The sequence below is a fragment of the Pseudopipra pipra genome, chromosome 5 (assembly GCF_036250125.1).
Source record: "Pseudopipra pipra isolate bDixPip1 chromosome 5, bDixPip1.hap1, whole genome shotgun sequence".
NCBI lineage: Eukaryota > Metazoa > Chordata > Aves > Passeriformes > Pipridae > Pseudopipra > Pseudopipra pipra.
The window spans coordinates 1,142,111-1,154,360 of record NC_087553.1 but is presented as its reverse complement, the minus strand read 5'-3'; the positions used below and the strand labels follow the sequence as shown (position 1 = coordinate 1,154,360).

At 45.1% G+C, this 12,250-nt stretch overlaps 1 protein-coding gene across 2 annotated transcripts in view; it reads right to left on the bottom strand.

Moving 5' to 3' along the window:
• The window catches only part of PHF21B (PHD finger protein 21B), a 146,765-nt gene extending 135,239 nt beyond the window's left edge, over window positions 1-11,526 (bottom strand). Inside the window, exons 1-3 of one of the 2 annotated variants that reach the window (XM_064654064.1) lie at window positions 11,002-11,526; window positions 10,470-10,502; window positions 10,121-10,186 (exon numbers count right to left, since the gene is read on the bottom strand). In XM_064654064.1, coding sequence (XP_064510134.1) covers window positions 10,121-10,186; window positions 10,470-10,502; window positions 11,002-11,055 — 153 coding nt within the window. In that variant the 5' untranslated portion in view covers window positions 11,056-11,526. The remainder of the gene's footprint in view (window positions 1-10,120; window positions 10,187-10,469; window positions 10,503-11,001) is intronic. The other variant, XM_064654065.1, reaches the window with a different exon arrangement.
• Between the last annotated feature and the right edge of the window lie 724 nt (window positions 11,527-12,250).

The window sequence follows — 12,250 nt, the reverse complement described above, 5'->3', positions numbered from 1 at the left end:
CAGTATCCCGGTGTTGTGAAGGCAGGTGGGGCTGCATCCTTTGCCCCTCTGTGCTACACTGACTGATTTGAAAGTTCAAAGGACTCCTCTGTGCTGCCACTGAGGCTGAGATACTGCACATCCAAAGGGGACAACGGGCAGGCTGTCACCTGACATACTGAAACCAGAAAACTGGAGCCAAATTCATCCAGCCAGCTGTATTTTGGAGTGAAAGGAAATTTCCTTTTTGAACTAAGGACTTGAGAAATGTAATAGTTTGCCAGTTAATGGAAATGCATTACATTTCACTAATGTTAAGCAAAGAAACAATTCAATCTCTTTCAAAAACCACCTCCTGTCTACTTGCAAATATCAGTGGACTTTATTAAACGAATGGGTTTTGTCTTTTTAATATCAACCCCTAATATATCAGCTCTTAGCAGAAGTTTAATGAAGCCATCCCCAAGAGCAGTGTCTCTAAGTCAACAATCTCCATCCTCTGTGGGTTTTCCTGGCACTCTGGACTGCCTTCATCCTCCCTCTCCCCTTCTCACCTGCTTCTCTCCCCCTGGTCAGGTTCTGTGCAAACGCTGGGTAACTCCAGTGAACTCCAGGGAAATATATTTCTGGATTTACACCTGCCTAGACAGCAGAAAATGTAAATTGAACTGAATAGTATTTAATTAAAGGCATTTCCCCCCTTTAATTTATGAGAAAAAAAATAACAAAGCCTAGATTGTATTGCTCATGTGCATCTTCAAAAGCATCACATTCCTCCACAGACCCTGTTGAGAAAAGCTACTCACATACTTTTTCACTCAAAACACACAAGCAGAACTCGGTCTGCAATTAATAGTGGAGAGAACAAAAAGTATTTCTTTCAACAAAGATAAGCCCTGTAGGTCATCTGAAGGAGGGAGTGTAGTGCAGTATTTCAACTGGCTTTAAAACAACAGTTATTTTTTTACATATTTGCAGTTTAAGTGCCAGGTTTTGTCTAAGAAGACAGAAAAAAAGATGGCAAATGCTTCTGTCACTGCTGCATCCCAATTAGTTTTGGAGTGGTGGAAGATGACATATTAAAACAACCCCATGTAACATGGAGAGTAAATAACTTCCAAATCTGGGAACTCAGTGTGTGCAACGAGTGCCAGACATCCAGGGAAAAAAGTGCACTGGGAAAAAAAAAAAAAAACAAAAAACCTGGGGTTGTTTTCCATTTAAATCCATGCCTATTCAAAACAGTCATATCTGAATTTCTAAGAGCAAGCAAAATCACTATGCATTTACCATACTAAATGCCTTTTTCATCAACCAACAAAACAGAGCAGATACAAATGAACCAATCAGGGGTTTCGAGTGAGCTATCAGTGTTAGAAAAGCTACTCTGCACATTCCAGTTGAGTCACCACAGAGAAATAGGAGAGGGGAAAAAAAAAAAAAAGAGGAAGGAAAAAAAAGGGGGGGGGGAAATAAATTACTGTGTGCAACTCCATCTGCAAACTGCTTCTCCCGCACTGGTATGTAATAAAATGTGTTGCTAAGATACAAGCTGCTAAAGAAGTTCATTAAAGGACACTTTAAACAAAGCTGCCAGACTCTTTTCCCTTTAAAGACTGCTTATTTGGTTCTGTCCCTTGTGTTTATAATTAGATCCTCTATATGAGAGATTGTGCTCCATTCAAGCCCACTCAGCAAAGAATGTTAATAAAATAACGTAAATAAGGCACTGGCTTAGGTTGTGTATATTTATGGGCTACGGAGCTGTTGACATAAATACATCTGGATTACAACTTGTATTTTTAAATGCAAAATAAATGCTTTTCCACGGAGTTTCTCCCCAGGCTGGAGAGCAGAAACGTCGGCTTCTGCATCCAGCACTCTGACCTAACTTTTAGAAAATACTTTCAGGCACAGAAAACTGGCTTCTTGCCTAAAGTTTGGAGTTTCTGAGGTGCCTCTCATTTAGGCTTTTATATGTGAGTCTTTGTTATCTACACTGAAATAAAGGACAACACTGTTTACGCCTTTCTCCTGGCAATCTTTCTCTTTTTCCATCTGTATACAAGTTCCTGGATGTGTGTTAACGATTTGCAGAATTTCCTTGATCTTAGTTCTATTCACAAGTATGTCTATTCTGTCACATTTTACTGCCAGGGAAGATATGTTATCAAATAGGTCTTTCTCTGACCTCATGTAAAATACTTTTAGCCTCCGTAGGAACACTTGCATGGTAGGTGTATCTTAGCTTTTGTTTTGGCTGAAGGGAAAAGAATGGGTAAGGCTTACTTTGCTTTACTCACCGTGAGGAAATGATATCTAAAGAAATAATTCCAGCATTTATCTCTTTGGGGCTTAATAACAAACAAGCTGCATAAATCACAGATGAGAGTTAGTATCAGTGATTATATAGGAAATGTTACTTGTCACTTTGTAACCTGCATCTCATAACAAATTCTGTATCACAGCCCCCAGTATGTATATATTTTTAATTACATTTTCAGGCTCATTTACATGCGCATATTGGCTTTCTGCCTGAATGATATCAAAGAGAAAGACCTTATGCTCACACCCAACCACACACACACAAGCACATTTATACACAGAGACACTCCAGCCTGAACATTTCTGAGAATGGAAGCTCCTCTTGTCTCTCTCGCTCTCAGAGCAGCTTTGATTCACCAATAAATCTTTAGGCAATCTCAGCTGATCCAAAGCGCTTTAGGAAAACACAGCCTTACAGAAAACGCAGGTTAATCTCTGCTGCACGTCAGAAGTACCAATGATTCTCACTTGACTCACTTAATCAAAATGTAATATACAATTTCACTTTCTGTAACCCTGTGAGATCGGCCGTCGATAGCCGAGTTTGCGCAGAGAGGCAGTTCCACTGCTCCTCCCTGGATCGGGGTGAGCTCCATGACAGAGCACCAACAGGAGCAACTTAAATCAACGTGGAAACGAAAATAACTTATACACTACACAGATTATCTTCTGTTTCAACACCAGTTGTGTGCTCCTCTCGATTAAACAGCAGCAATCAGGCCAGCCTTCCCTCCCGTGAACACACAGCTCTGGCCACAGCCTTAACACCCACCCAGGCTCTTAAAACTGAATTACAACTCTGAAAATGAGATTGCCTCTCAAAAGCCTAAATTAACACCACCCATCACATCTACCGAGCTCTCAAGCACTTATTGTTCTGATTTTACTGCAGCCACACTTAGAGTCAGTTCTCTGGTTTACTTTCCTTCACTCCAAGGGCTGGTCTGCAGTTTAAACTACATATATTTAACTTCTCCACGGGTTAAAAAAAGAAAATTCATCCTCAGTTTCCCACTGTCTGTCTATTAAGCAGAAGGTCTGGCTGTACATGTGCAGAAAGCCCTGTGGTACATATTAGATTTCAGCAGAGGCTCTCTATTGGCAGTTGCAGGTTGGAGGAGAACTAAAGCCGCATCAGCAATTTCCTATGACACTCTGGAAATTGCTACTACATAACAATAAGCAGCTGATTCAAAAAAGAGAGGGGTGGGGGGAGAAAGCGGGTTTAAGGAGGTACATTTTGGCTCAAGGAGAACAATTCCCAATTAAAAAAGTGGTACCACCTTAAGTTGAAAAAAAAAGTAATATATACATATATATATATATATGAAAGTACATGTATATCCACACATAAGGGAAGTGTGTGATGAGGATTGGACAGACCAGATACGAGTCTGTTATGTTGCAATAACTGTCTGCTTTAATGGTAGAACGACAAATTTGCATTTCAATTAGTCCAATTCTTTTTTTTTTTTTCCGTTCTTCTTTGTTCTTATCTCAAACTTGCAGCCCATTTCCACAGTTCCCTTACCTCCAGCTCCTCTGTGTGTCCCAGCTGCCCTCCTGGACACCCTGGCCACACAGACACCGTTTACCAGGGCCTTGTCTCATTGATTTGCAAACTTCTCCCCTTTAACTCCCTCGACTGGAAATTGTGTTGATGCTTCAGATTTTGTTTGGGGAGCGGAGGGGAGAGGGAGGTGTCACTTTATAATCAAGCACAGAAATACTGCATATTTAATCTTCGATCACACAGAGAAAGGCAAAGAGGGAAAAGTTAAAAGTAACTGTATGAACGTGTCTTTGTACGCCTTCACGCTTTCAACTTGAAAATCAAATCTGGAATGAGATGAAAAGGGATTTTCTCTACTTGAACACACCAGAATTGTTGAGACTGATGCAGTATCCCACTGGAAATGTGGTTTAAAACCACCATTCAGAGCCCCTTCTTTAGCATCATGTCATGGAAAGGACACATTCCCGTTTTCTTCCACAAATACAGTGGGCCTGTGGACCAGCTCCTGAAGCAAAGTGAACTGGTTTGCACATCTGCCAAGAGCTGCACACATGGCATCCACCAGTGGAGAGTGTGTCCCCTCAGCCCAGAGCTCCTGACAAAGCCTCCTGCAGAAACACTACTTCCAGCTGTCCAAGCACCTACTAAAACAATAAACCAAATCCTGACTCCAAGATGTGCAGTTCCTACACAGAACTGAAGGTGCCTTGAAAGGATCTCCCCACCAAAGTACCTGAGCAAATACCTGTTTGCTGCAAGTGCAAATTAGGTATTTTACAACGTGTAACAGGTAGCAAGTGTCTTTAGTGTGAAAGCAGAAGTGAAATAAAAAGGTATTGTTGGCATAATTCCTTTTTCTGAATAGACAAAGGCGTTGTAAGGAAAAAATTGCTAAATCACAGGGATAATCATCATAGCCAGCTCCTCTAATGAGGCATCATGGGATTACTGGAGTTATTATAAGAGTCATCTTATTGAAGAAATTCAAAGTTAATTGAAATCAATTGTACTGTTCTGACAGCAGGTGTTTTAAGTGGCTAAAATATCAAAGTGAACCCTTTAAAATGGTTAGAATGAACGTAACATTCACTTTTCAACTTAGCCCTGCCAAGTGATTCACTGCACAAGTACAGAAAAGTGTACAGTCAAAGAAAAATGCTGGAATGAAATCCCATTTCCCGTGCCAGTCCAGCAGCTCCCAAACAAAAGGGGGTTCTAACCCACTCCAGTACACATTTTCACTATGGATGTGCAATTTCCATGAATCTTATAAAGGCAACCCAATGGAAGGCAGAAAGCCATACTTCCATTGTGTTCCACCTCCATGAAAATGTCCTTTATTACCCTTTCTCCTCAGTAGGAACAGGGATCTCAGTAGGGTGTTACTGAAAGCACAAACAGAAGGCTGGGATTGCCATGACTCAAACTATAGCCCTGATATTCCTGAGTTTCTCCTCTAAGGAGCCAAAGGTAAATTCCTCCCTAGTTTTGTCACTTTTTCTACAGATGGCAAAGCAACCAATAAATTGGCAGCTGATTTTGCAATTAAAAAAAAAAAAAAAAAGGAAAAAAGAAAGAAGAAAAAAAAGGAACTGGAGCTTTCTGAGTCACAATCCAGAACTAATCTTTACTCTGACCCAGTGAGTTCATTTCATTCCACAGTTGTTCAGAATTCCCAGACAAGTCAGTGGGACCTCAGCGTGCAAAGTCAAGCTTATATTTAATACCTGTTGTCTTTGTGTTTAAAGACTCAATGCAGTGACTGAAAAGTTTAATACTCCACCTGGGAGCCCATCTCCCTGTCTCCCTGGACTTCCAGAGCCACCCCTGGGTGGAATTCTTGCCAGAGCACTGGAAGCACACCTTGGGACAGGGTTTGACCTCGGGTTCAACTCCAGCTGGAAATGCCTTTCAGATTTGGCCCCGGTTTTCACTGAGGCTTTACAACCCTTCTTTTACCTTTCCCGTTTGGAAGGTTCCCAGCCATATGAAATCCTGAGCTTTGGCAAATGTCAACAATTTACCCTTTAACACGGGTAAACAATGCTGCCATTTCCAGGCACAGCACAGCAGGAATTTCAACAACCCAAAGCCCCCACGCCCTCCTCTTCCCCAAAACAAAGAGCTCGCATCGGTGTGACCAGGCATCTCCAGCTAAACCTTTTCCCACAACTCCCACAAGAACTGGACTTCAATTTTAAGAAGTCTAATGCTTTCCACAAACAGGCTTTGCTGGTGATCACCACAGGCAAAACACAGTCAGCCATTTAATTTCAGATATACCACCCCCCCCCCAAAACAACAACAAAAAAATCAAACCAGCAATAACACAGGCTGGGAGAGCCTGCCTGAAACTAATGTTGATTTTCTGCATAGATAGTAAATTATGGTAAAGAAATGAGGCAGTGCACAAGTGAATGGCATATACATAATGTCTTTCAGGAAGACATATTTTTATTACCACGCTCCAGGACAGGCTGGCTGAATTCAGAGTTCATCACGGGTGAAAATATAGTGGCCCACACGTGCTCATTGCTTATTTTTAAGACCTGGCTTGCCACCTAACACTTATGTCAGTAAAAAGGAACTTACAACTGGAGGTTAAAGGTTTGTTCATTTGTTTATCCTGATCTATTAATTAATAAGATACAACTTTCTAAAATTAAAATACCCTTAATGACTCTTTAAGGACATAAAGAAAGCGAGATACACATGCAGCAGAGCACCTCTGGTGCGCTTTTAAGGCCAGAGCTGGCTCTTATGATAGCTCTTTTATTTACATATAAATGCTTGTTGCTTGACAATTTAGATAAAAATGTTACTGCTGCTCTGCATGTGCTGTAGATTGAAGGTGTAAAACCACTGGACCAACTAATGGAGTCTTCACACATCATATCTTGTTAAAGAAGAGGTAACCCACTCTCAAATGTGATTACAATTAATCAAAACTACAGCATCCAAAGGATATACCTCTGACAGAAGTCTAACTTTTGCCTTTCTGAGTTGGGTGCCAGATTTAGTACTGACTGAAGCTGTGCCCTTCCAATAATGAAAATGATGGCTCTACAGTACTTAGTTGAAAACACCGAGAAAATGTTACAACTATACTTAATTGCATATGTCTCTAAGCCACCAAGACAAAAGAAACATCCATGACTAGCCAGGGGTTCTTAAGTAGATTGTCACTTTAAATCCAACTGTGCATAAATCTACTTCATACATTTACCTCAAAAGTTGGGTTTGTCATTCAGTTTTTTCTCATGTTTATTTGTAACTTTCAAGAAAAGGAAATATTGCCACAAATGCCAATGGCTACAATGGAAAAGTGATGAATAGGGGCACTGAGAGATAACACTCACTCCTGCTATATTTCTAACAGATGTGGATGATGTGGATCCATTCATTTTACTATCTGTTTCATCATCCACATGTGCAGTTTAATTGAAATGCAATTTTAGGGTCTTCTGTATTCAGTGCATGCACAATCAAAGGTATACATTATTGAATTATGAATTAGTTGTGCCTAAACAAATCTTCGGGGGGGCAGAGGGGGGAGGAATGTAAATACATGTGTAAAAATAACCTCCCTCCTTACACTGCCTGCTTAAGTTTACCCTGGTGTTCTCAGATGGCCAGGAAATCACCAGCAGCCCAGCTATTGTCTCAGGAGCCTCCAGTGCACCTTCCCCACACCCTCAAGGACCCAGAGTTCATTTGTGAGCCATTACCTAAGGAGCAACTGCTAATTATAGCAAGTCTGCAAAGTCACACCATGGGTTTGCGACTCGGGCTGAGACCTCCAAACTCATTTCACTTGTGACCTGAGACAGATTCCAGTGTAGACCTCTGGAGGTGGCAGCCTGGAGCAGGAGGACACCACACCACCAGCCAGCCTCTTATTTATGAGCTCTTGTTGCACAGGGTGTTGAAATCAGTAAAAGAAATCTGGGGTTTTGCCTAAAAATAGCAGGTTTCCTGCTAGGCCCAATTTGCTGTTTACAGACTTTAAGTATTTTATGTTTAATTACTTCACGGTCTATAGATTTATTTACAAGATTATGAGGAGGGTAAGTCATAAATATACAACATTGTTTACTAGTTAGTTTGGATTGTACTATATATAATATGCTGCACAAGCTTAGCAAGAGCCTTTTTCCCTGAGCTGAATCAGAACATTCAAACTGTATTTTCAAATGTGTCTCTCTGCCTTATCTAAATTCCAACATGACACATAATAAATAGCTTCTCATTTACTATGATCATAAAAATTTAAACAGCCTTGAAATAGTTGCTACAATACAGGGGGAAATGATCAAATGTATGTTCTAAATACCCACTTAGAACAGTAAAACTATTTCCATATTGAAGAAAGAACACATAAAGATGCATTGTTGCAGTAAAGGCTGTTACCTTGTTTAAAAAAAAAAAACAACCTTCTACTCAGTATAGTAGTATTAGAGTCAACAACTTGCTGTTTTACACTGCAAAAAAGGGACTAACAGCCCTTAGCTATCATGTAGTGTCAGATTTGCTTTAAAAAAGAAAGTATCTGATTTGATTCTATACAGTGATTAAACATCTTTGTGCTCTGCTGAGTAGGGTATTCTCTCCCCTCCCCCCTCCAAAAATGGCATCAAAGCAATCAAAATGGTAATGTTGAGCATGAATGGGGCCCCATCCCCCACCGGCAAACTCCGCAGACTTTTCTCCATGTTAGGAGGAACCAACACCCCTTCCTCACAAAATGGAAGCTTCCACTACCAAACTGAGAGTGCTGACAAATTCTGATTACAATAAACTGGGAGGAAAAAGGGTGGCGTGCAGCCACCATCGCCCGCGGGCACGGCTCGCACGGGCACGGAGCACTTCTGCAACTTCCACCGCAACTCCGGCAAAGCAAAACACAACACACACAACGGAAAAAAGAAAAAAAAAAAAAAAAAAAAAAAGGAAAAAAAATTAAAGAAAAAAAAAAAAAGGAGAAAAAAGAATGGGGAAAAAGGGGTGGACCCGCGCACGTGCCCCTTTCCCCCGTCCCCGCGGCGGGAGGGATGCGGGGAGGGATGCGGGGATGGAGGGGCGGCTCGGGGCTGGCGGGCGCTGTCCCCGGTGCTGGTGCTGAACGGAGGAGCCGCGCTCGGGGCCGGGCAGGGAGGGCAGGGCAGGGAGGGCAGGGCAGCCCGGGCAGCGGGGCAGGGAGGGCAGGGCAGCCCGGGCAGCGGGGCAGGGGCAGCGGGGCAGGGGCACCCCGGGGCGGCCGCGGAAAGTTGAGCCCCGGGCTGGGCAGGGGGCTCCGGGCGGCACATCCCCGCGGGCTCCGCGCCTGGAAGTGCCGGGAGAGGGGCCGAGGGGACGGGGGGGCGCGGGGAGTTGGGTGAGTGGGAAGGGGAGCGGGAAGGGGAGCGGGAGGGCGGGTGGGAATGCGGGCGGGAAGGGGAGCGGGAGCGCTGTCCGCGGTGCTGAGCGCCCGCCGCCCCCGCCCCCAAACTTTCCTGCCGGGAAACCTCCTCCCGGGGGTCACCCCGCGCAAAAACAGCCGTGGCAAAGTTTGGGGAGGGCAGGCGGCCAGGAGGGGAGCAAGGCTCCCGGCTTGTTTTGGCCCCCTCCTCCGTCTCGGTGGGTTGCTCCCCCCGCCTCCCCCCCACCGCCACCACCTCCCGGCAGCCGAAACAGGTTAATCTGTTTTTATTCGTATTTTTGGAAGGGGGGGGGGAAAGTGAAAGTGCCTAAGTGAACTCGAATCAAAAGCCAACACGTCAGATCAGACCAAGGGAAGAGAAAGGCAAGTGGGGAGGGAAGAAAAAAAAAAAAAAAAAAAAGACGAAGAAGAAGAAGAAGAAAAGAAATAAAGTGATCAATAAAAATCAGTTTTGTAATCAAACCCAGAAATGGCTCCGAACGGGGCTCCAGCCTCCTCCCTCCCAACTCTTACTCTGCACATTACACGGAAGTGCACAAAGTAGCCCAAGACAGGAGAATTTTCCATATTCCTAAAACATGTCGACCAACTCAAAATGGACGCCTCTCTTTTTTTTTTTTTTTTTTTTTTTTTTACGTTTTAACTACTGCTTATCTTTTTACTACTAGTACTGAAAATCATTCTTTCCCCCAGCAAGACATCAGAGAACCCGACCTCATTATGAAAACATGCATTTTCTGACTCTACGCAGAGGAAAATGAATGTTATATTCCCTGCTGCCGGTATTTTTCAGCTAACGCAGACACTTTTCGGATGTTTAGATAGTGCACCGTAAAAACAAGAAGAAAAACCAAACACAACTGAATCGATCCGTTCCTTACTTGTTTCTCATTAAGAGCTGCTATTCTTGATTGCCTTTCATGGATTTGTTTCTTAAGATCCCCGTTCTGCAAAAACGGCAACAAGATGCATATTAAAGGCAAAGTGCAAACTAACCCCCGTAATGAATAAACTTGCGAGCTAGAAATTGTTCAAAGGCAAAACCGTTCCACCGAAGCCGTACGGAAGCATGCACACACAAAACACCCTCCTTAGCAAGAAAGCTCAGTGCAGACTACAAAATGAGATCTCTTACTGATAAAGTTTCTCATCCCGCTGTCCCAGCACAACTGCGCTTATTACGGCAGGGATAAAATACTGAAGAAGAGAAAAAAAAGGATCTGCATTTACCTGTGGATCTTGCTTCATCTGTGCAACTAGTTTCTATTAAAAAAAAAAAAAAATCACCCCCCCCCAAAAAAAAGGAGGAATTAGAAACTGTTTCAAGTTTAATGGATTTTTTTAAATGTATGTATGTGTGTGGACGGGGGAGGGAGGGGGGTAAGGAACAAAGAGGCAAGTAAACACTGCGAGTCAGTTTCTAGCAAAGCTCATAAATATTCAAGTCTCGTCCTAATCTCTCCAACACACACACACACACACACACACACACACTCCCGCTCACACTCACGCACACTCACACTCGCTCAGCACCGACCGCAGCGTTCGCTCCGCATCCTCTCCCCGGGGCACACACCCGCACACACACCCGCACACACACAAAAAACTCGGCCCAAAGTACTTTGTGGGAGTGCTCGCCATTGCGGCGGGGGGCCGGGGGTCCCGCCGCCCCCCCTCCCGCTGCGGCACGGCGGCGGTGCCGGGCATGCACCGGGTCCGGCGGGACCGGCAGCGCGGGGGCCCCGCCGGCGCCCTCCTTTACCTGCTGGCACGGGATTTCCACTTTTAACGCCTCCTGCAAGCTGTGTAGCTCCATCCCTGCAACTTGCCAGGCACTTTCCTGCCACTTTCAGCTCCGAGGGAAGTTTGTTTTTTTTTTTTTTTTGTTTGTTTGGTTGGTTGGTTTGCTTTTTGGTTTGGTTTTGTTTGGCGCTTTTTTTTTTTTCTCTTTTCTTTTCTTTCCCCCTTTCTTTTCTTTTCTTTTTTTTTTTTTCTTTTTTTGGCTTTTTTGTTTGTTTTTGTTTTCTTTTCCCTCGCTCGCTTTTTTGCAACCGACCCGCCAGCCAGCCAAGGCAGCCACCCCTCCCTCCGCAGGAAAGGAAAAAGTAATTAAAAAAAAAAAAAAAAAAAAAAAGAAGAAGAAGAAGAAAGGAAAGCCAGGGAAAAATATGGATTAAAGAGAGGGAGTAGGGCGGCGGGAGCCCCCAGCACAGCCCAGTCCTGGCCGCGCACGGCAAGTTGTTCTCCCCAGCGCGGGGACTCGGACTCATCACTCACTTTCCGCCCAGCCGGGGGGGGACGGACCCCTCCCCGCGCGCCCCCGCCCGCGCGCGCCCCCCGCCCCGCCCCGCGCCCGCCCTCCATCCCCCCCTCCCCGCCCGGCCCCGCCGGGCCCCTCCCGCGGGGACGGGCAGGGAAAAGGGGAGGGGGGGGAGCCGGGAGCGGGCAGGGACTATATTTCCTGGCAGAGCGCGCGCCTGGATCCGCTCCGCCCGCGGGGAAAGTTGTGCCTCGGCCCCGCGCGCGCGCACGCGAGTGCCCGGATGGAGCGGGGGGAGAACGGGATGGGGGGGGGGGGGCTCGCGGCCTCGCGCGTGCGCAGAGCGAGAACCGCGGCCACCGACCGAGTACAACAAAGTGGGGAGGGAGGGGCGGGAGAGAGGGAGAGGGATGGAGGGAGAGGGAGAGGGAGAGGGATAGAGGGCAAGGGATAGGGATAGGGATAGAGGGCAGGGATAGGGGCAGGGATAGGGATAGGGATAGGGATAGGGATAGGGATAGGGATAGGGATAGGGATAGGGATAGGGATAGGGATAGGGATAGGGATAGGGATAGGGATAGGGATAGGGATAGGGGCAGGGATAGGGATAGAGGGCAGGGAGAGGGATAGGGATAGGGATAGGGATAGGGATAGAGGGCAAGGGATGGGATAGGAACAGGGATAGGGATGGGGAGAAGGGACAGGGATAAGGATAGAGGGGAAGGGACAAGGATAAGGACAAGAATAGGTA